The sequence below is a fragment of the Lissotriton vulgaris genome, chromosome 5 (assembly GCF_964263255.1).
Source record: "Lissotriton vulgaris chromosome 5, aLisVul1.2, whole genome shotgun sequence".
NCBI lineage: Eukaryota > Metazoa > Chordata > Amphibia > Caudata > Salamandridae > Lissotriton > Lissotriton vulgaris.
In genome coordinates this window covers 5,317,686-5,341,586 of record NC_141693.1, presented here as the reverse complement: position 1 = coordinate 5,341,586, position 23,901 = coordinate 5,317,686, and the positions used below count along the sequence as shown (strand labels likewise).

Genomic DNA, 23,901 nt, shown 5'->3' with positions numbered 1-23,901 from the left:
ACGGCGGGGACGGGAGACGGTGCCGACGGCGGGGACGGGAGACGGTGCCGACGGCGGGGACGGGAGACGGTGCCGACGGCGGGAATGGGAGGCGGTGCTGACGGCGGGGCCGGGAGATGGTGCAGATGGCGGGGCTGGTAGATGGTGCCGACGGCGGGGCCAGGAGATGGTGCTGAGGGCGGGGCCGTGAGATGGTTTCGACGGCAGGGCCGGCAGACAGTGCCGACGCCAGGGCCGGGAGACGGTGCCGACAGCGGGGCCGGGAGATGGTGTCGACAGCAGAGCCAATAGAGGATGCAGGTAATGAATGAATGAATGAATAGCGATTTGTAATGCGCAACTTAGCCCAGGGGCATCAAAGCGCATGAAAAGATGGTATAGCTGTTTATGATGTGAAATCGTGCCAAACTACGCAAAGGCTTCTACAAAGAGCCAGGTTTTTAGTGCCTTACGAAAAAGCACAATCGATGTTTGCCCTTTTAGCTCAGCAGGAAGTGTGTTCCACAGTCTTGGAGCGAGGGAAAAGAAAGCCCTCCCTCCCCATCTGGCTTTACAAACTCGGGGAACAGACAGGAGGTTTTTATTCGAGGAGCGTAGGGCTCTGCTCGGAGCATAGAAGGAAAGAAGGGACCTGATATCTTCTGCACCTGATCCATGAAAGGCACCGTAGGTGAGGCATAGAATCTTAAAATTGATCCTAGCCTGAATGGGAAGCCAGTGCAGGTTTTTTCTGATTGAGGAGGCTGAAGAGAGTCTAGGGGCATCAACAACAAACCTTGCCGCCGCGTTTTGCACTATCTGCAGGCGTTGAACCACCTTTTTATTAATGCCTGGGTATAGTGCATTGCAGTAGTCCAGTCTTGAGGAGACGAGGGCCATCGTTACCTGCTTCGGGGGAGAGATAGTGTGAGATCTTTCTCAAACTTCTAATAGCACCACAGCAAGTTGATACCGTCCTACTGACTTGCCTGTAAAAGAAGAGCGTGGTGTCTAACAGCACACCCAGGTTACGGGCGGATTGAGAAGGCATGGGGCAGGCTCCAAGGGAAGGAGGCCACCAGTCACTCGACCAGATATCCGGTTTGCCCCCGAAGATCAAAACCTCGTTTTTCTCACCGTTTAATTTCAGGAAGTTTTGAATCATCCAACGCGAGACTGCTTCCATACAATTTCTGAAATTAAGAGCAGTGATACTCACCGATTGGGAGAGGGAGTCCAAGATCTGGGTGTCGTTAGCGTATGAAAACACTTCAGCCCGAAAGATTTTACTAACCTGGCAAGTGGGGCCACATAGATGTGTGGGGCTCAAGGACGATCCTTGAGGATCCCCACACTGCACAGGTTCAACGGGGGAAAGGAATTCACCCAGCTTGACCCTCTGTTCTCGTTGATTGAGAAAGGAGGTTAGGAGGCTCAAAGCTGGGCCATCTACTCCCATCTCCCTAAGGCGTGTAGCCAAGATGGAGGGGGACAGGGTATCAACAGCAGCTGTCAGGTCGAGCAGGACCAGAAGAGTAGTCTGGCCCCTGTCGACCTTAGCGCGGATGTTATTGATAACCACTGTGAGGGCAGACTCAGTACTATGTGCCCTCCGGAAGCCATGCTGAGAAGAATCCAACAGGTTGGAATTATCCAAGAAGGCACTCAGATGGTAGTTGAGATGAGCCTCAAGCATCTTAGCTGGAGCGGGAGCAAGGATATAGGGCGAAAGTTCTGCAGAACCCCGGGGTCTAATGTGGCTTTTTTTAGGAGGGCCTTGCCCATTTCCCAAGAGGCAGGGAAGGTACCTTCAGAGATTGCTAAATTCATCACCTCCAAAAGCGGAGGCAACACTACCTCCCGACATTCCTTGAGAATCTTAAGAGGGCAGGGATCCAGAGGGGATCCCAATTTTATTTTATCCAGGAGCAGATTAAGCTGTTCGGGGGAAAGAGGAGGGAAGATAGAGAGGCTACTACAGGGTCCATTAGCCTAGCCTTCAACTAGAGGGGCCACAGGGGGAGCAGAGGCCTATAGGTCTCGATTTAGGAACTCCAGTGCAGTATAGATGTCCACTATCTTAGTATGAAAGAAAGTGGAGATCTGATCACATAGCTCCTGAGATCCCGCTATGGGATCTGGAGACTGGAGGGTGGACAGGGAATCTATGATTTTAAACAGTTCCGTAGGAGAGCTGAGGTAACTGGGCTAAAAGAAGGTGCAAAACAATGGGGCGCAAAGAGCAGAATGAGACTTCCAAAAGTGCAAACATCTCGACTAACCTGCAGTTCAGGTCAGTCAGCCTGCCACAGTGCACCTTGAACAGCTGATCTCTAGATGGTGTGGGACAGCGACTCCCAGACAGTGCAGAATGGGACTCACAAACGGCGCAGACAGCAAAACTCGCAGAACTTGTGGAACATCTACATCCAGAAGATGCACTGCAGGACTCCAGGAGGTGCAGACAGCACAAAGAGACACAGGATAAACATCTTTTAAGAATATATTTTATTTGGTCTGTTGAGGTCCTTTAGAAGTAAAAGGCACTAAATGTGTAACAGGTTAGCCATAGTTCCCCCGTGTCGTCACCCGTGCAGTAGACTTTCGACAATAAAGAGCATTTCCTGAGCCCTGCCTGTCCACAGCTGACATGTCACAGTGATTTCCACAACTATCTCGGTCTACTTCTAATTTACAGTTCCCTCAGTAGCCGTTCTGTGCCGTTCATGTGCTGGAGCTAACGAGCCCCTGTTCAGCCTCCGTTCCTTGTATTTCGCAACAATATTGCTCCATAAATAACCACATTAAATTCTAGGCTTCAGTGCAAAAAAGACTTGAAGCAGTCAACATTCAATCCGTTGAGGGTACCAACGGTATGGTAAGATGCGGGGGTCGCTTTCTCTTCATGAACGGCTGCTCGCTGTTGGAATTTGTATCCAAGATGGGGTGGATTTTATCCACCAATAACCCCGGATGCCTGTGTGACCCTTGTGACCCTTGATGCTCGGCAGGTCTGTTTCATCTGCTGGAGCAAGGGTTTCATTGGGGTGGTCCTCCCATGTGCACCACTGTCACTGCCTTCCCAGCATCATCTGCTCTCCTTGGAGGGCCATGTTGGAATACGTTCCAGTTTCAGGTGCTGAGGTTTTAAGTTCATACAGGTTCAAGACTTTTCCAGGACAGAGACTGTCTTGACCCTGTCTGCACCCGGGGCTTGAGTTTTCTGATGGTACGCTTTGAATGACTAGACCTTCTCTGCAGCTCTCCAGTCAGTGCGAAGTGAATTTCTTGAGGAGCTTACAGTGCAGAAGTCCTAAGTGCCTCTGAATCCAAGAGCACTTGTGGCCTTCTTGAATGAGCTGCCACACCTTCTCCATCTCGCTGGGCTTAACCTGATGGGAGGTGAAGATGATTTGGTAGCAGCAAGCATCCTCGGTGTAGTGTAGGGCCCCTGCGATCTTCGACGAGTGCATAGGCGCAATCCCCAGCTTCTGGGTGCAGATCCCAACATAGACGTCCTCCATCGGGACAAATGGAATCTCCAAGGAGGCTACGTAGAACTTCAGTGCCACATCCCCAGAGAGCAGGTATGCCGTACCACTGCAGTATGGCGGAAAGTATGGTTCTGGGTATGTGACTTCCGACACGTAATATTTGCTTGAGGAGTCGCGTATAGGATTAACCCACCAATGGATGCGGCCGATATACAGGTCCTCTGGCTTTTCTCCCAAAGACTGGAGGTAGCCAACCAGCCCTTCTGAGTTCACATAAACATCGTCGTCCACCTTCAGAACGTAGCGGACATGCGGGCAGAAAGTTGCCGTCCACTGCATGATCATCACAGTCTTGCGAGTCAGGTTGCGGTAGGTGTCAATGAAGATGCCTTGGACTATGTCGCCGTGTTGGGCAGACTCCTCCTCTAGTTCAGCCTGAACGGCCAGCGAGGTCGACATTCCCAGGGCAAAGAGAGTCAAAATAGGATGTCCCCTAACCAGCCGGATTCTCGACCAGGTCTTCCTGATGGCCCTTCGGTTTGCCACATTGGAAGGTGCACTAATCACGAAGCTCACCATGAAGGGGGTGTCTGGTTGGCACGCGTTGGCATTAGCGATGTGGTAGTAGGCAGGCGTTCTCAGGCGCAGGAAGGTGGTGTTAAAGTTTTCAGCCTTAGCTCGCAGCTCAGAAGCGCGGCTCTCCACCAGCAGTGGGGAGACTGTCCAGGAAAGTGCCTCTTCCAGAAGTCCCACAGCAACCAGGGTCAATATCAGGAGGGTAGAAACCAGGAAGAGCAGAAGTTTGAGCACGCAGAAGGAGCGGGATTTGGTGCAACACATCCATCGCACAAAATCCCAGAGCCGCATCGCCACAGCTTTCCGAGACTGTTGACTTTGTTTGGAGGTTCCCTGTCCTGCAGCACGGCTATCGGACTGCCACATCCATTGCGTCAATCACTGCAGGAACGAGGGACTGAAACTAAAGCCTCTACTCATTTGAGTCTCTGGTCAAAGGTGGAACTCGCAGAAACGTCCCACGGGGTGGTCACTGGTGGACCTCTGCCTTGTATGTTCAAGTGCGCCATGTGCTCGGCCAGGCAGGGATCTAGCAGACCTCGATCCATCACGGTCTTCTGGTCACTGGTGCGACTCTTCTGGGCAGCATGAGTAGTTGGCCAGCAGAACACCGATCAAACCTGAAAGATAGCAAGAGAGCTGCATCAGCAAACAATCCCACGTGCATGTTCAGAGACAGCAGGGTGTGCAGGTCATAAATTCAGCATTTAAAAAAATCTTTTTATTAAACATACATCCGTTGCAGTGTACAGTATTACTTTAAGAAATGTCCGGAAGTACAAATACATTCACCCTGACAACATAGTCTATGATCCTATGTTCCAGCAATCATAACCGGTCTGAACCCTCCCTCCCTAATTTCCCAGGACGACCGCCCCCTACTGACCTATCTTCCCTCCCTCCTTTGCCTCCTTCACGGATTCCTGAAAGTCCCCCATTTATTCCACACTTTCTCCCATTTTTTGGGGCAGGCCTTGCTCTCGTATATTGTCTTTTCTGCTGCACAGCACCAATCCAGATCTGTTTTTCATTGACCTATCATCAGGGGCAGGGCACCATTGCCGCCACTAATAGCCAGATTTTCTGATATTTCGGCCAAGTCTAGTTCCCCGTTATACACAGTATCTGCCATCTGGCGTCCGTAGAAACGGTCTGTCCGATCACCTCCGACATTACCCGTACCACCCTTCCCCAAGGTTGCTGTATTGTGGGGCTCCCAGATAATGTGGAAAAAGGTACCTCTTTGATCTCAGCCCATGAAAACAACGATCCGTATGAGTGCGCCCTATTTTAAGCATGAGCAGGCTAGTGGAATATGACCTATGGAGAATTCTTAATTGTATTAGCCTAATTCTCGCTCTGATTGCTACTTCTCTTGGGCTCTGTAGGGCCTCTGCCCAGTCAGCATCCTGTAGCAAACCAACGTCGGTCTCCCAGGCAGCCGGCAAGGTCCCTAGCGAGTCGGGGGAGTTGTTGATAATCTTTCTATATGTACAGGATAGTGCCTTTTCTGGCTTTGGCCCTGGTATGAGTAGGTCCTCTAGTGGACTAAATTCAGGAAGCTGATCCCCTTCTCTTATGTGCCTACAAAGTTCATGTCCCAGCTGTATATACCTGTATCTGTCTGTATCGACCAACTGATTTTCCTATTGTAGATCTTCGAACGAAATTATCGCCTGGCCCCTCCATCCATCACTGAGGTGTGCTATGTCTAGCAATTTCCACTTGCCAAAGCCCAGCAGTTTGCCCACCTCCCATAACATATCACTGTCCCATAGTGGGGTTTGTTCGGTCAGTCCATTATTCCACTCTAGGAAGTTGTCAGTCCTCGTCCATACCTCCAGCACAGTCTTCGAGTGTGTGGGGGCATACTTTCCCTAACTGCCCTCTGATATAATGCTCCTGGATATCCTCTAGGCCCCGTCACCCAGTGATCAACCCGGAATGCGGGGTCATTTCTGTCCACGAATATCCAGTCATTAATCGTTAATACTTTGAATACTCTTGGCACAGGTTGAGCAGAGCCCCTCTTCCATTTACAAGACAAGGGATACTCTGCTGGCTCCTGTCTGTCTGCGTGACATACAACATGGAATCAAAGATGTACAGAAGCTTCGACAGCCTCTTATAAGCACCTGGTACCAGGCTTGCCATTTGCCTGTGGCCTCTAGTTCCTACTTGTTCAAGCCTGATCCAGTGACACCACTGCTGCCTGCATATTCCTGCCTGTGTTCCCTGCTCACCGATCTTCCTGCCAACTATGCCTCACCCAACCTAGGACCTACAAAACGCAGGGCACAGTAGGTGCAAGGCAGGCGTACCACAAGAAAGCCCGTCTGCACCTGTCCATGCCAAGCGTCATGACCCCCGATGCTTTTACCCCCGCAGATACACCACCGCAGAGTTCTACACTCTCGACCCCAGACGCCACAACAAACACTGCCACTGTGCCAAACCACGCTCCACAATAGAACCTTTCACCTGCACCCACTGCCACTTGCCACAGTGCACACACCAGCCCACTCACCATCCCCATGGCAAACACCCCAGCAACCGCACCTGAACAAAAACACCAACTCACAGGTGCCCTTCCCCACACACGCTCACTATGGAAACACACCACCAAGATTTGGGACCTCATCTCCACCCTCACACACGATGTCCTACCTCACTGAGGCGTTGCTCAATTCCACTTTTGTGCCCAGCATCACCACTGCAATGCCCGAAGAATACAAGATCACCCACTGCATCAACAAGCCTGACAGAGGAATGGCCATCATACACCAGGAATCCATCCAAAGCACCACCACAAATAACATCACCCCAGCCATTGACACCTCCACTTCTGACTCCAAACAGACAACAAAACCACTATCAGGAGCACCCTTGCCTACTGCCCTCCAGGACCACACCCAGCCTTCTGCAACTTCATCAACCCCCTTGCCACAGACTCCAACAACTACATTTTTCTCTGCAACCTCAACTTCCATCTCAACGATCACAATGACATCTCAACGCTACCAATCTCCTCGACAGCATGAACAACATCGGATTCACCCAACTCGTCCACGACCCCATCCATACCGCAGGCCACGTGCCAGAAACCATCTTCACCTCCAGTGACCGTATCAAGTACAGCCATACCACGGAACTCACCTGAACAAACCATTCCATCATCCACTTCATCACCAGCTCACGGACCTCCGCCCCCAGTCTGCCCACCGCAGCTGGAACAAAGTCTCTATGGACACATGGATCAACGCCTTAAACACCACCCACCCCATCTCTATCAACCTAGACCAGAACATCAGAAACTTCAACAGTTGGATCACCAAATGCGCTGACAGCATCGCTCCCATCAGCAACAACACCCACAGAAGGTCCACCAAGCAAGCTAGCAGGTACACTGAAGATCTGTAAACACTGTAAACAACTGGAAAGGAGACCGCGTACTAGCAAGGACACGATTGACAAGACCGCCTTCAAGACCGCCCCCAAACGCTACGACGGATGAGAGAATCGGAGAAAAACGCCTTAGCCTCACGCGTAGAATCAAGCTCCAATAACAGCAAAGAACTTTTCAACATTGTAAAAGAATTCTCCAACCCCTCAGCTGCAACAAACAACATTACTCCCTCACAGGAACTCTGGGACAACATTGCAAACTTCTTCCACTACAATATTGCCAAAATCAACAGAAACTTCAAAATCCAGTTCAAGGCCACTGACTTCTTTAAGCAACACACCAACTCTAACCGAACGGAGCCAGTTTGCCCCACGGGGCACCGCCTCCATGATGAGCTCGGTCCCCTCAGGGGTCCTAGCTGACCCATGTCAGCTCCACATCTTCAACCAGGGCGAAGCGAGAATCAGCTCACCACCTCGTTTAACACCTCAGTTGCCATGGCCTCCATCCCAGAGGACTGGAAACATGCAGAAGTCAACGCCCTACTAAAGAAAGCATTGGCAGGTCCCAGCAAACTCAACAACTGCTGACCGATCTCCATCCTCCCGTTCCCAGACAAAGTATTCGAAAAATCCAACAACAAACCTCCTCACATCTGCAATGGAACCTCCTACTCGACCTCTCCCAATCCGGATTCCACAGCAACCACAGCACTGAGACCTCTTCCGTTGCGGCTACGGACGCCATCCAAGCCTTACTCGACAGAGAAGAGACTGTGGCTCTAAAATTCCCAGACTTCATCTGCAGCCTTCAATACAGACTCTCACCACACACTCATCACAACGCTGCACAACACAGACATCCAAGGAGCAGCTCTCAGATGGATCACCTCTTTCCTCACCAGAAGAACGCAAAACATCTGCCTTCCTCCCTTCACCCCCAAACCTAAGGAAATCTGAGGAGTACCCAAGGATCCTCGCTCAGCCTCACCCTCTTCAATACTTCTATGAAACTTCGGCCAGCATCATCAAAACTCACAGACTCAACATCATAACCTGCACCGACGACACACAACTCATCCTCTCCCAAGACACCACCAAGACCAACTTCTACAACTGCATGGCAGACCTCGCCAACTGGATAAAGGACAACTGCCTGTGGCTCAACACGGACGATGCAGAGGTGCTGATTTCCGGAAACAAAAGCTTCCCATGTGGCGCATCCTGGTGGCTTCAGAACCCATACCTACTCTTACCCCCACTGACCACGCTAGGAACCTAGGCATTATTCTGGACGACAAGCTAACCACGATGACTTAGGTCCACCCCGTCACCTCTTGCAGCTGCTGCTTCCTCTGCATGCTTCGTAAGATATGCAAATGGCTACCCAGAAGCTCCAGATGCTCCTTCACCCAGGCCCTCATCTCCAGCCGACTAGAATGTTTAACACTCTATGCAAGGATCCCAGCTCACCTCCTCGCCGTAGCCACAGTCATCCTGGATCTCACGAGACAAACTCACCTCACCGCCTGCCTCAGGGAACTCCACTGACTTCCTGCACAGAAAATATGCCAGTCAAGCTCCCAACCCATGCAAACAAGGCCCTACACAAGTGTGGACCTGCCTACTTGAACCACCACCTGAACTTCCACCAGCCAACAAGACACCTCCGCTCGGCAGCCCTTTCGCTAACCCTCACCCCCCGCATTCAGCGTAGCAGATGCGGGGGTCACTCCTTCTCCCACCTAGCAGCGAAGACATGGAATGAGCTGCCCTTTTATCTCTTTACTTTCGCATAGCGTCCAGAGTTCCGAAAGTCCCTGAAGGCCTGGCTATTCAGCGAATCAACTGGAGCCTGCCAGTGCCTGAATACCTCTTGGGTTGTATAAAACTGTAAATAGTATATGGGTGTTTGGCTTTTCAACAAGAAATGCAAACACTTAGCAAACAACAGCTTGTAGTAAAGAGAGCAGCAACGCTGGGATCAGTGAACGAACAGATGGTTGGGAGAGAATGAAGTCAATATGATGGGTTTGGATAGAGTCTGCAACAGTGAACGTTTAGATGTCCTCGGAAGGAAAGCAGCGATGGTTTGGCACCATGCCCACCGTCAATGCATACCAGACAGACGTGGCTCCTCCAGACAATGGTTAGTGGTGGACTTGGGTCATCCGGCCTCCAGGAGAAGCGCGTTCCATGTCTGCCTGACATATGTAGGACATAGGAGATAGAGGTTGGTCTGTTGTGGATCAAAGCTTTGTAGGTGGGGCAGCCAGGGCCAGACTGGGAACCCAAAGAGGCCTGCTACATTTGTTCAGCCCAGCTCCCGTACGGGACATAGTGAGTGCAGCGAGCGAGCCCGACCACTACATGGAGGGTTTGTGAACGGAATCCCCCCCACAGACTCTTCGGTACACCTTGTGATTTCTTCCTTGAATTCTCTTCCTGGCTCTTCCTGGATCTTACTTACCCGTGTCTTGCTTTCCTTCCACACAGGCCCAGTTATCCCCCCGCTGCCCTTGTTTTACTAGTTATCGACTGGGCTGCTCCTTACTGGCTGCGTCTGGCTCTGCCCACGTGTCACGTGAATGAAAAGATTGTGTTTATTATTGTGTGTAACTTACCTGTGCTTCTTTGTAGAGTGCCCTGTGCCCCTGGGACTCTTGAGCCATATAATGAAATATATCTAATTGCAAGTGTCTGTCCCTCACTCTCCTCCAGGTACTCACGTGCATCTCTGTACACTGCACCACATGCACTGTGCGTGGGTCACTTTGGGAGGGGCAGGTGGCCGCTTTGCCCCACAGGCTGTGGGTGAAACAGCTTGTAGCCCTGTAGGACCAATCAGAGGCCACCATTTTCCAGTTGTCACACAGCCTGGTGTGAGGGCCGTCGTGTACACTTTGGGTACAACCGTAACTGCTGAACCCCAAGTGCACCCCACAACGTGCTTCTTTGGCGTCCATTACAAGGGGGCCTACCCCAGCAGCTCTTCTTGCTCTCAGGGGTGGTGGTGGTAGTTGTGTAGCCGGCCTTTGCTCCCAGGTGCCTGTGTGTAAACAATTCTCATTGGTGGCCCCCTAAGGCCTCCCGGTGGCTGCTGCGTGCCGCTGTAGGCTGCCTTCAGGAAGGGAGTACGATGCCATCCGTGGCCTGCTTGATGGAGGGTCGTGTGGTCTGGCTGGAGGAGGGGCCTGACTCGCCCAGGCGGGGGTGGGGGGGCTGACTCTCCCAGGCGGGGTGGGGGGTGGCTAACTCTCCCAGGTAGTGCTCAGGGTCTGAAGTGCAGTGTTGTGGTGAAAACTTAAGATTGACGACTCTCGCACTTCACACCCTGAGCACTACCCTTTGAGTAACAGTCTGGCTAGAGTTTCTACTCAACATCCATATCCGCACCATCAATCGATGGCTTGGGCGGTTGGTTGGATGGACTAACAAACATCCCACATGATGAGACTCCGCCAGATGGGTGGTCTGATGGGAATACCTCATACAGCTGTAACTCTCTTACTATTTGCGTGAGCCCTGTTTTTTCAGTCACGAGTACAGCAGCACACACCAGACCGGTCATTTCTATATTTTGTAGAATGTCTTATGTAGGGAAATGAGATGACAGGTTGTTAAATATATTCCCTTTGACCCTTTTCAAATGTAGTCTTTTTGGTCTCCCATGCTGGCCCCATTTATGAAGGCAGCTGCGTTGGGGGGTGGTGGTGGGGATATGGGGGCGGGAGACGAGTTCATCTTTCTAGGTGGCCACCCTCGCCCCAGCTCTCCAGGAACCCTCAGAGGACGGCACCTGAACAGCCACTTAACCAAAGAGGAGTCTCTCCTTCCGATACTGAATCACCTACAGATGTGTTTCCCGACCTGGGGTCCAGGGACCCCTGGGGGTCTGCAAAACCTCCTCAAGGGGTTTGCAACTACTTAGAGAATTACATAATATTAACAGATTAATAAAGTGTATATGAATAAATAAGCTACATGTAGAACTGAAAATGATAGCAAGCATTTGCAATGCAATAGGTCTCGCACTTGTTAAAGTTACAGCTGTTGGCGTTAAAAATTACCATGATTTTTTCTTTTGCTTTTTTACTTGAAGTGGAGTGATCATATTTGCATAGCGCTATTGCCATTGGTATGACCTCACAGAGCTGAAGAACAAGTCAATGGGAAATAGGTTACAAAGGAAGGGAGATAAGAGTAATATGTTGCCTGAAGAAAAAAAAAAGTAACAACATCCTGGAAAAAGCGAATATATAATTAAAAATATTGAGATATTTCCAACTTCTTGAACTGGCTCTTGTGGTCGCATTGGTACGTAGACTCTGCATGCAGAGCCTGTCTAGGAGGCGATTCTACTCCTTTCTTGGAAGTCTAAAGAGTGCATTCCGACCTACACATACGCTTCGAAGGAGAGGCACGGACAGGGGTGGAGGACCTGGGGATCCTACACCCTGGAAAGCCTGAGATCTGGAATTCAAGGGATATCGAACATTGATTCCCAGTGATCAGAAAAAGGATCTGCAAGGAGTAAGGGCCGGATTTAGATCTTGGTGGACGGGTCTCCGTCACAGCGGTGTGGATATCCTGTCTGCCGAAACATAAATCCCATTATATGCTATGAGATTTATATTGTGGCGGACAAGATATCACTCACCGTTGTGATGGGGTAACTCGTCCGCCGAGATCTAAATCAGGCCCAAAGAGAAAGAATTGTTAGTACTAGATACAACGTATCATTCTGTTTCCCTGCGGAACGGAGAGCGACCTGCAAAGTCAAATTCACGAACCCGCCGGCTTCTGGTGAACTAAACTCAAAGAGATAGGGGAGTGCGCTAACAAATTCAGGATCCTGTGTGCTGGCGAGGGGACTTCGGCAGGTTCCTCAGGGGTGGATCGGAGGAAACCGGCATGAGATTTATTTATAAATGTCATGAGGGCCCTTTGTGTCCATTTTATGAGCGCTCTTTGCTTGTTTCTTTTTCCCCTTTCCCCTATTCTTCGCCTTCATTTGATGGTGGGGGGGGGGAGGGGGGTTTGTGGACACCACAAGGTTATGTAATTTTGTTGAAATGTTATAGATTTCTGATATTTTTTCAAGGTAATTGAGACCAAGTTGTCTACTCTGCTATATGTACAATAAATAGAATTAAATCTAAAAAGGTAATGGTTCTGTGTTTTAGGAATTGTAGATGGCTTCGAATATCCGCATCTCAGGAGCAGCCTTCAGCGTGTTAATCACTTTCACATGTACTTTGAGAAACTGACCCCAGAGCAATGAAGCCACCAATCTGGAGTGCAGTGGTTTTGTGGGATGAAACATTTAAACAACAGGATGTGGAAGCACACCACTGACCTGTCAGGCAAGGATCACCCCCAGCATTCTGGGAAATGCAGTCTCTTGTAGCTCACTCCGATATTTTCGAGTGTTTCGCCAAGGTTGGCACAGATAGTGCTGATCTCTAGCCACGTGTTTCTGGTTCTTTAACCATCATCAGTAGAGAATGCAGTCTTGTATTTTGGGATTTGCTGAGTAGGCTGCCAAACATTATATCAGGTCCGGTACCTCTCACTGCGGCGCAGGTGCTTCATCCACGAGCTTGTCAGCTCATTGACTCGCGGGAGAACTTGACATAGACAGCAGGATGTGGGAGCACACCGCTGAATGCCGGGGGCAAACCTTGCCTGAGAGGTCAACGGTGTACTCCCACATCCTGTTGTGGATGATACATTTCGTTTATTACCACTTATCTTCCATCAGCCCACGCAAATGTCTCAGCATCCAAAGTAATAGGGACAACTCTGCCTGTCCGTCAGCGGTGTAGAGAGTGTGTGAGTGTGTGAGCGAGTGTGTCAGTGTGTGTGTGTGTTTGAGAGAGAATGAGTGAGTGAGTGTGAGAGAGAATGTGTGTGTGTGTGAGTGAGTGAGGGTGTGAGTGCAGGTGTGAGTGCGAGAGAGAATGAGTGTGCTTGTGTGTGTTTTGCATGAGTCTGGGTCTCGCGTGCATGTTGGTGTCACTCACTCGTAAGCCGATCATTCACCTGCATATTTGTGGTCACCCACCTTGAGACGGCTCACAGGTTGAAATTTTGCTTTCTTATGGTTGTCCCAGTGAGGAAGAACCTAAGTTAGGTCACTTCAACCAAAGGAGGAGAACATTGTGAAGGATCAACATCTCCCACCGCCTCCTCATTCCTCAATCCACAGGAGATGTAGGTGGCCCGCTCACCAGGAAGGAGTGGCCTGGAAGTGTGTTGCTCCCTCAGTCGAGGGAGATGCTCCTTTATGTGCTGGTCTGCCATGCCCTAGTAAGGAGGCCCAAAGATAGGAATCGATGACCTTAGAGCCCCCCCGCACCCTCAAGGTTGGTGACCAGGCTACTAGTACTCCCATAGTCAAGCAGAATAGAAAGAAGAGGTGGGCATTTTGTTCCTATAAACACTTTGGACCCTCCCTGGGTAGCCTGAATTTGTATGATGTCCAGGTGCAAGCTGCACACCTATTAAACACCGATACCACAGAGTACAATAGTTACCAAGGGCACTCTCGCCTCCCTGAAGTTAAATCCTACAAACATATAGTGCTGCCAATACCAAGACTTCCTCTTCTTGGCTCGCGGCCCGCTGGCGTGAATTCATGCGACCTCCTCCATCCCCAGCTGAGCTATACCCAATCTGGGCGTCTCTCGCAACATCAATCCATGGCTCGAACCACAAGCGACTATGAAGTCCAGTAGGTGCTTTGGCCAACTCAAGCTGTTGAAAAAAGGTTTACCTTAAACCAACAACAACTGGCGCGTAACAGCAGTCAAAGGCTTGAGTCAATCTAGGTTGGATTAAACTAAGTAGTTATTTAGGTGCCCTGAAAAACTCCTCTGTTAACGTCCACATGTGCTAAACTTTGTTACGGGCTCATATCCAGTCTATCCCGGCAGGACTGGACACCACCATTCCCCAGAACCCTGCAGTGGCGACCCAGGCCATCGACATGTATTTTCAGAGCCATTATGATTATACAGACCATCTTACATCACCACAGTCCTACCTTTTGAAGCTCCAAAGGTTTATTTTATTATTCAAACAACCTCTATGCTCCAGCAGTCGCTTGTTGTCAATCGTGCCATAAACTCGAGTGGTCAGTTGTGGGGACAGAACCCTTTCCACCCTGGATGCCAAACGGTGCAACCCTCCCCCTTCGCTCAGAACCTATTTTAATCAAGCTCAGCAAAGGCATCAAACCCTGCCTTTTTAACCAAAAACGGTATTTTCTGTCTTTTTAGGCTACTTCTTTTACCCATGTTAGAGACAAGAGGTTTAGCGTAAGTGCACTCTACAACCAGAACATAACATCGGTTTTATCTTCAGACCTGGCTGCATTGAAAACGAGAAAGTGGGAGTAAAACTGAAGACTAAGGGGAAGATTTTCAAATCAATCAATCAATCAATCAATCAAAGACATTTATAGAGCGCACTACCTACCCGTAGGGTCTCAAGGCGCTGGGGGGTGGGGGGGTGCCGTTACTGCTCGAACAGCCAGGTCTTCAGCTTCTTCCTGAAGGAGAGGTGGTCTTGGGTCAGGCGCAGGTCGGTCGGGAGGGAGTTCCAGGTCTTGGCGGCCAGGTAGGAGAAGGACCTTCCTCCTGTAGTCGCTCTTCGGATGCGGGGGACGGCGGCGAGGGCGTGGTTGGCTGAGCGGAGGTGGCGTTTGGGAGCGTAGAAGTTGATACGGTTGTTGAGGTAGCTCGGGCCTTGGTCGTGTAGGGCTTTGTGTGCGTGGGTGAGGAGGCGGAAGGTGATTCTTTTGTTGACGGGGAGCCAATGCAGGTCTCTGAGATGTCCGGAGATGTGGCTGGTCCGCGGGATGTCGAGGATGAGTCTGGCTGAGGCGTTCTGGATCCGCTGGAGTCTCTTCTGGAGCTTGGCGGTGGTACCGGCGTAGAGGGCGTTGCCGTAGTCCAGTCGACTGGTGACGAGGGCCTGGGTGACGGTCTTCCTGGTCAAAAAAGACCTGCAACGCAGCAGCCAAAAATGCTGTGCTGTGTTGCGCGACAGGGAGGTAGCAGGAGAGCGCCAAATCGACAGAGATATGGGCAGCCACAAGTCCTATGAAAAGAAGTGGGGGACTGATAGTATGCAAATGACCCTGTGACGTCATGTGCTAAACGTGTCCCGGTGTCTTAAATTTACACTGGGACACGTTCAGCATATTTCTGTGGGGCCCAGCTTCTTGGCAGGGGGGACGGCGTCCACCCTGTGAAAAGAGTGGGGGGATGCCGTCCACCCGCGTGGACCCCCGACTCAAGCTCTGGATATGGGTCTCTCCTCCCCTTTCCCTTGCGCTGATTTCAGTTGCCACGCACACACCTTAGCGTCATAAGGTTAGGGCGCGTGCCTGACTCTAGCATAGGTTTGGCACTGGAAGGGTCTCCGTCCTGTACAAAATACTGTGCCGAGACAAGTTCAAACACTTTCCCCCTTTGTGTGAGTGCTGCACAGTGCAAAGCAGGAAAAGAAAGGAGAAATTAAAACATATCTCCTTTCAGATGGCATGAACGTTTGGCAATACACCCTGTCTACAATTGTTTGTAGATAGGGTTTGGCATCGAAAGACATGAGTGATTGCATGGCAAAGGCCATGTACCACCCACGTAACGCACCCTTGGTGCTAAGCAACGCATGGCAACGCCCGTGTACCACCCACGTAACGCACCCTTGGTGCTAAGCAACGCATGGCAACGCCCATGTACCACCCACGTAACGCACCCTAGGTGCTAAGCAACGCATGGCAACGCCCATGTACCACCCACGTAACGCACCCTTGGTGCTAAGTAACGCATGGCAACGCCCGTGTACCACCCACGTAACGCACCCTTGGTGCAAAGTAACGCATGGCAACGCCTGTGTACCACCCATGTAACGCACCCTTGGTGCTAAGTAACGCATGGCAATGCCCATGTACAACCCACGTAACGCACCCTTGGTGCTAAGTAACGCATGGCAACGCCCGTGTACCACCCACGTAACGCACCCTTGGTGCTAAGTATCGCATGGCAACACCCGTGTACCACCCACGTAACGCACCCTTGGTGCTAAGTAACGCATGGCAACGCCCGTGTACCACCCACGTAACGCACCCTTGGTGCTAAGTAACGCATGGCAACGCCCATGTACCACCCACGTAACGCACCCTTGGTGCTAAGTAACGCATGGCAACGCCCATGTACCACCCACGTAACGCACCCTTGGTGCTAAGCAACGCATGGCAACGCCCATGTACCACCCACGTAACGCACCCTTGGTGCTAAGTAACGCATGGCAACGCCCGTGTACCACCCACGTAACGCACCCTTGGTGCAAAGTAACGCATGGCAACGCCTGTGTACCACCCACGTAACGCACTCTTGGTGCTAAGTAACGCATGGCAACGCCCATGTACAACCCACGTAACGCACCCTTGGTGCTAAGTAACGCATGGCAACGCCCATGTACCACCCACGTAACGCACCCTTGGTGCTAAGTAACGCATGGCAACGCCCATGTACCACCCACGTAACGCACCCTTGGTGCTAAGTAACGCATGGCAACGCCCATGTACCACCCACCCACGTAACGCACCCTTGGTGCTAAGTAACGCATGGCAACGCCCATGTACCACCCACGTAACGCACCCTTGGTGCTAAGTAACGCATGGCAACGCCCATGTACCACCCACGTAACGCACCCTTGGTGCTAAGTAACGCATGGCAACGCCCATGTACCACCCACGTAACGCACCCTTGGTGCTAAGTAACGCATGGCAACGCCCATGTACCACCCACGTAACGCACCCTTGGGGCTAAGTATCGCATGGCAACGCCCATGTACCACCCACGTAGCGCACCCTTGGTGCTAAGTAACGCATGGCAACGCCCATGTACCACCCACGTAACGCACCCTTGGTGCTAAGTAACGCATGGCAACGCCCATGTACCACCCACGTAACGCACCCTTGGTGCTAAGTAACGCATGGCAACGCCCGTGTACCACCCACGTAACGCACCCTTGGTGCTAAGTATCGCATGGCAACGCCCGTGTACCACCCACGTAACGCACCCTTGGTGCTAAGTAACGCATGGCAACGCCCGTGTACCACCCACGTAACGCACCCTTGGTGCTAAGTAACGCATGGCAACGCCCATGTACCCCCCACGTAACGCACCCTTGGTGCTAAGTAACGCATGGCAACGCCCATGTACCACCCACGTAACGCATCCTTGGTGCTAAGTAACGCATGGCAACGCCCATGTACCACCCACGTAACGCACCCTTGGTGCTAAGTAACGCATGGCAACGCCCATGTACCACCCACGTAACGCACCCTTGGTGCTAAGTAACGCATGGCAACGCCCATGTACCACCCACGTAACGCACCCTTGGTGCTAAGTAACGCATGGCAACGCCCATGTACCACCCACGTAACGCACCCTTGGGGCTAAGTATCGCATGGCAACGCCCATGTACCACCCACGTAGCGCACCCTTGGGGCTAAGTAACGCATGGCAACGCCCGTGTACCACCCACGTAACGCACCCTTGGTGCTAAGTAACGCATGGCAACGCCCGTGTACCACCCACGCAACGCACCCTTGGTGCTAAGTATCGCATGGCAACGCCCGTGTACCACCCACGTAACGCACCCTTGGTGCTAAGTAACGCATGGCAACGCCCGTGTACCACCCACGTAACGCACCCTTGGTGCTAAGTAACGCATGGCAACGCCCGTGTACCACCCACGTAACGCACCCTTGGTGCTAAGTAACGCATGGCAACGCCCATGTACCACCCACGTAACGCACCCTTGGTGCTAAGTATCGCATGGCAACGCCCATGTACCACCCACGTAACGCACCCTTGGTGCTAAGTATCGCATGGCAACGCCCGTGTACCACCCACGTAACGCACCCTTGGTGCTAAGTAACGCATGGCAACGCCCGTGTACCACCCACGTAACGCACCCTTGGTGCTAAGTATCGCATGCCAACGCCCGTGTACCACCCACGTAACGCACCCTTGGTGCTAAGTAACGCATGGCAACGCCCATGTACCACCCACGTAACGCACCCTTGGTGCTAAGTAACGCATGGCAACGCCCATGTACCACCCACGTAACGCACCCTTGGTGCTAAGTATCGCATGGCAACGCCCATGCACCACCCACGTAACGCACCCTTGGTGCTAAGTAACGCATGGCAACGCCCATGCACCACCCACGTAACGCACCCTTGGTGCTAAGTAACGCATGGAAACGCCCATGTACCACCCACGTAACGCACCCTTGGTGCTAAGTAACGCATGGCAACGCCCATGTACCACCCACGTAACGCACCCTTGGTGCTAAGTAACGCATGGCAACGCCCATGTACCACCCACGTAACGCACCCTTGGGGCTAAGTATCGCATGGCAACGCCCATGTACCACCCACGTAGCGCACCCTTGGTGCTAAGTAACGCATGGCAACGCCCATGTACCACCCACGTAACGCACCCTTGGTGCTAAGTAACGCATGGCAACGCCCATGTACCACCCACGTAACGCACCCTTGGTGCTAAGTATCGCATGGCAACGCCCATGTACCACCCACGTAACGCACCCTTGGTGCTAAGTATCGCATGGCAACGCCCATGTACCACCCACGTAACGCACCCTTGGTGCTAAGTAACGCATGGCAACGCCCGTGTACCACCCACGTAACGCACCCTTGGTGCTAAGTATCGCATGGCAACGCCCGTGTACCACCCACGTAACGCACCCTTGGTGCTAAGTATCGCATGGCAACGCCTGTGTACCACCCACGTAACGCACCCTTGGTGCTAAGTAACGCATGGCAACGCCCATGTACCACCCACGTAGCGCACCCTTGGTGCTAAGTAACGCATGGCAACGCCCGTGTACCACCCACGTAACGCACCCTTGGTGCTAAGTAACGCATGGCAACGCCCGTGTACCACCCACGTAACGCACCCTTGGTGCTAAGTAACGCATGGCAACGCCCATGTACCACCCACGTAACGCACCCTTGGTGCTAACTATCGCATGGCAACGCCCGTGTACCACCCACCCACGTAACGCACCCTTGGTGCTAAGTAACGCATGGCAACGCCCGTGTACCACCCACGTAACGCACCCTTGGTGCTAAGTATCGCATGGCAACGCCCGTGTACCACCCACGTAACGCACCCTTGGTGGTAAGTAACGCATGGCAACGCCCGTGTACCACCCACGTAACGCACCCTTGGTGCTAAGTATCGCATGGCAACGCCCGTGTACCACCCACGTAACGCACCCTTGTTGCTAAGTAACGCATGGCAACGCCCGTGTACCACCCACGTAACGCACCCTTGGTGCTAAGTAACGCATGGCAACGCCCATGTACCACCCACGTAACGCACCCTTGGTGCTAAGTATCCCATGGCAACGCCCATGTACCACCCACGTAACGCACCCTTGGTGCTAAGTAATGCATGGCAACGCCCATGTACCACCCACGTAACGCACCCTTGGTGCTAAGTATCGCATGGCAACGCCCATGTACCACCCACGTAACGCACCCTTGGTGCTAAGTATCGCATGGCAACGCCCATGTACCACCCACGTAACGCACCCTTGGTGCTAAGTATCGCATGGCAACGCCCATGTACCACCCACGTAACGCACCCTTGGTGCTAAGTAGCGCATGGCAACGCCCATGTACCACCCACGTAACGCACCCTTGGTGCTAAGTATCGCATGGCAACGCCCATGTTCCACCCACGTAACGCACCCTTGGTGCTAAGTAACGCATGGCAACGCCCATGTACCACCCACGTAACGCACCCTTGGTGCTAAGTATCGCATGGAAACGCCCGTGTACCACCCACGTAACGCATCCTTGGTGCTAAGTAACGCATGGCAACGCCCGTGTACCACCCACGTAACGCACCCTTGTTGCTAAGTATCGCATGGCAACGCCCGTGTACCACCCACGTAACACACCCTTGGTGCTAAGTATCGCATGGCAACGCCCGTGTACCACCCACGTAACGCACCCTTGGTGCTGAGTAACGCATGGCAACGCCCGTGTACCACCCACGTAACGCACCCTTGGTGCTGAGTAACGCATGGCAACGCCCGTGTACCACCCACGTAACGCACCCTTGGTGCTAAGTATCGCATGGCAACGCCCATGTACCACCCACGTAACGCACCCTTGGTGCTAAGTAACGCATGGCAACGCCCATGTACCACCCACGTAACGCACCCTTGGTGCTAAGTAATGCATGGCAACGCCCATGTACCACCCACGTAACGCACCCTTGGTGCTAAGTAGCGCATGGCAACGCCCATGTACCACCCACGTAACGCACCCTTGGTGCTAAGTATCGCATGGCAACGCCCATGTACCACCCACGTAACGCACCCTTGGTGCTAAGTAGCGCATGGCAACGCCCATGTACCACCCACGTAACGCACCCTTGGTGCTAAGTAACGCATGGCAACGCCCATGTACCACCCACGTAACGCACCCTTGGTGCTAAGTATCGCATGGAAACGCCCATGTACCACCCACGTAACGCATCCTTGGTGCTAAGTAACGCATGGCAACGCCCGTGTACCACCCACGTAACGCACCCTTGTTGCTAAGTATCGCATGGCAACGCCCGTGTACCACCCACGTAACGCACCCTTGGTGCTAAGTATCGCATGGCAACGCCCGTGTACCACCCACGTAACGCACCCTTGGTGCTGAGTAACGCATGGCAACGCCCGTGTACCACCCACGTAACGCACCCTTGGTGCTAAGTATCGCATGGCAACGCCCATGTACCACCCACGTAACGCACCCTTGGTGCTAAGTATCGCATGGCAACGCCCATGTACCACCCACGTAACGCACCCTTGGTGCTAAGTAACGCATGGCAACGCCCATGTACCACCCACGTAACGCACCCTTGGTGCTAAGTAACGCATGGCAACGCCCATGTACCACCCACGTAACGCACCCTTGGTGCTAAGTATCGCATGGCAACGCCCATGTACCACCCACGTAACGCACCCTTGGTGCTAAGTAACGCATGGCAACGCCCATGTACCACCCACGTAACGCACCCTTGGTGCTAAGTATCGCATGGCAACACCCATGTACCACCCACGTAACGCACCCTTGGTGCTTAGTAACGCATGGCAACGCCCGTGTACCACCCACATAACGCACCCTTGGTGCTAAGTAACGCATGGCAACGCCCGTGTACCACCCACGTAACGCACCCTTGGTGCTAAGTAACGCATGGCAACGCCCATGTACCACCCACGTAACGCACCGTTGGTGCTAAGTAACGCATGGCAACGCCCATGTACCACCCACCCACGTAACGCACCGTTGGTGCTAAGTAACGCATGGCAACGCCCATGTACCACCCACGTAACGCACCCTTGGTGCTAAGTAACGCATGGCAACGCCCATGTACCACCCACGTAACGCACCCTTGGTGCTAAGTAACGCATGGCAACGCCCATGTACCACCCACGTAACGCACCCTTGGTGCTAAGTAACGCATGGCAACGCCCATGTACCACCCACGTAACGCACCCTTGGTGCTAAGTAACGCATGGCAACGCCCATGTACCACCCACGTAACGCACCCTTGGTGCTAAGTATCGCATGGCAACGCCCATGTACCACCCACGTAACGCACCCTTGGTGCTGAGTAACGCATGGCAACGCCCGTGTACCACCCACGTAACGCACCCTTGGTGCTAAGTAACGCATGGCAACGCCCATGTACCACCCACGTAACGCACCCTTGGTGCTAAGTAACGCATGGCAACGCCCATGTACCACCCACGTAACGCACCCTTGGTGCTAAGTAACGCATGGCAACGCCCATGTACCACCCACGTAACGCACCCTTGGTGCTAAGTATCGCATGGCAACGCCCATGTACCACCCACGTAACGCACCCTTGGTGCTGAGTAACGCATGGCAACGCCCGTGTACCACCCACGTAGCGCACCCTTGGTGCTAAGTAACGCATGGCAACGCCCGTGTACCACCCACGTAACGCACCCTTGGTGCTAAGTAACGCATGGCAACGCCCGTGTACCACCCACGTAACGCACCCTCTGTGCTAAGTAACGCATGGTAACGCCCGTGTACCACCCACGTAACGCACCCTCGGTGCTAAGAATCGCATGGCAACGCCCATGTACCACCCACGTAACGCACCCTTGGTGCTAAGTAACGCATGGCAACGCCCATGTACCACCCACGTAACGCACCCTTGGTGCTAAGTAACGCATGGCAACGCCCATGTACCACCCACGTAACGCACCCTTGGTGCTAAGTAACGCATGGCAACGCCCATGTACCACCCACGTAACGCACCCTTGGGGCTAAGTATCGCATGGCAACGCCCATGTACCACCCACGTAGCGCACCCTTGGGGCTAAGTAACGCATGGCAACGCCCGTGTACCACCCACGTAACGCACCCTTGGGGCTAAGTAACGCATGGCAACGCCCGTGTACCACCCACGTAACGCACCCTTGGTGCTAAGTATCGCATGGCAACGCCCGTGTACCACCCACGTAACGCACCCTTGGTGCTAAGTAACGCATGGCAACGCCCGTGTACCACCCACGTAACGCACCCTTGGTGCTAAGTAACGCATGGCAACGCCCATGTACCACCCACGTAACGCACCCTTGGTGCTAAGTATCGCATGGCAACGCCCATGTACCACCCACGTAACGCACCCTTGGTGCTAAGTATCGCATGGCAACGCCCGTGTACCACCCACGTAACGCACCCTTGGTGCTAAGTAACGCATGGCAACGCCCGTGTACCACCCACGTAACGCACCCTTGGTGCTAAGTATCGCATGGCAACGCCCGTGTACCACCCACGTAACGCACCCTTGGTGCTAAGTATCGCATGCCAACGCCCGTGTACCACCCACGTAACGCACCCTTGGTGCTAAGTAACGCATGGCAACGCCCATGTACCACCCACGTAACGCACCCTTGGTGCTAAGTATCGCATGGCAACGCCCATGCACCACCCACGTAACGCACCCTTGGTGCTAAGTAACGCATGGCAACGCCCATGCACCACCCACGTAACGCACCCTTGGTGCTAAGTAACGCCCATGTACCACCCACGTAACTCTATAGGGGATTTAGGCCAATATTGGGCACAGACACAGCAGGCTTCCAAAAAGGATGCCCTCCCAGTCCTGCTTGTCCTTGGATTACCGTGACCACCGTGGTCCATTTCTGGCACCCAGGTGTACTCTAAAGATGGTGCTGTGCGGACGAAGCTACTGGAATGGGTTTGCCAGGGAGCTCTGTCTGAGTGAACTCCAAGCCCACACACAAGATAGTTTAAAGTTTTTTCAAAAGCACTATGACACTCACTGCCTTGACCATG

The 23,901-nt window shown here is 52.8% G+C and overlaps 1 protein-coding gene across 5 annotated transcripts in view; it reads right to left on the bottom strand.

The window, feature by feature from the left end:
* Window positions 1–2,466: 2,466 nt before the first annotated feature.
* The window catches only part of B3GALT4 (beta-1,3-galactosyltransferase 4), a 210,469-nt gene continuing 189,034 nt past the window's right edge, over window positions 2,467–23,901 (bottom strand). For all 5 annotated transcript variants that reach the window (XM_086920625.1, XM_086920628.1, XM_086920627.1 and 2 more), the window contains one exon: window positions 2,467–4,669. In XM_086920625.1, the coding sequence (XP_086776751.1) occupies window positions 3,249–4,415 (1,167 nt within the window). In that variant the 5' untranslated portion in view covers window positions 4,416–4,669 and the 3' untranslated portion in view covers window positions 2,467–3,248. The remainder of the gene's footprint in view (window positions 4,670–23,901) is intronic.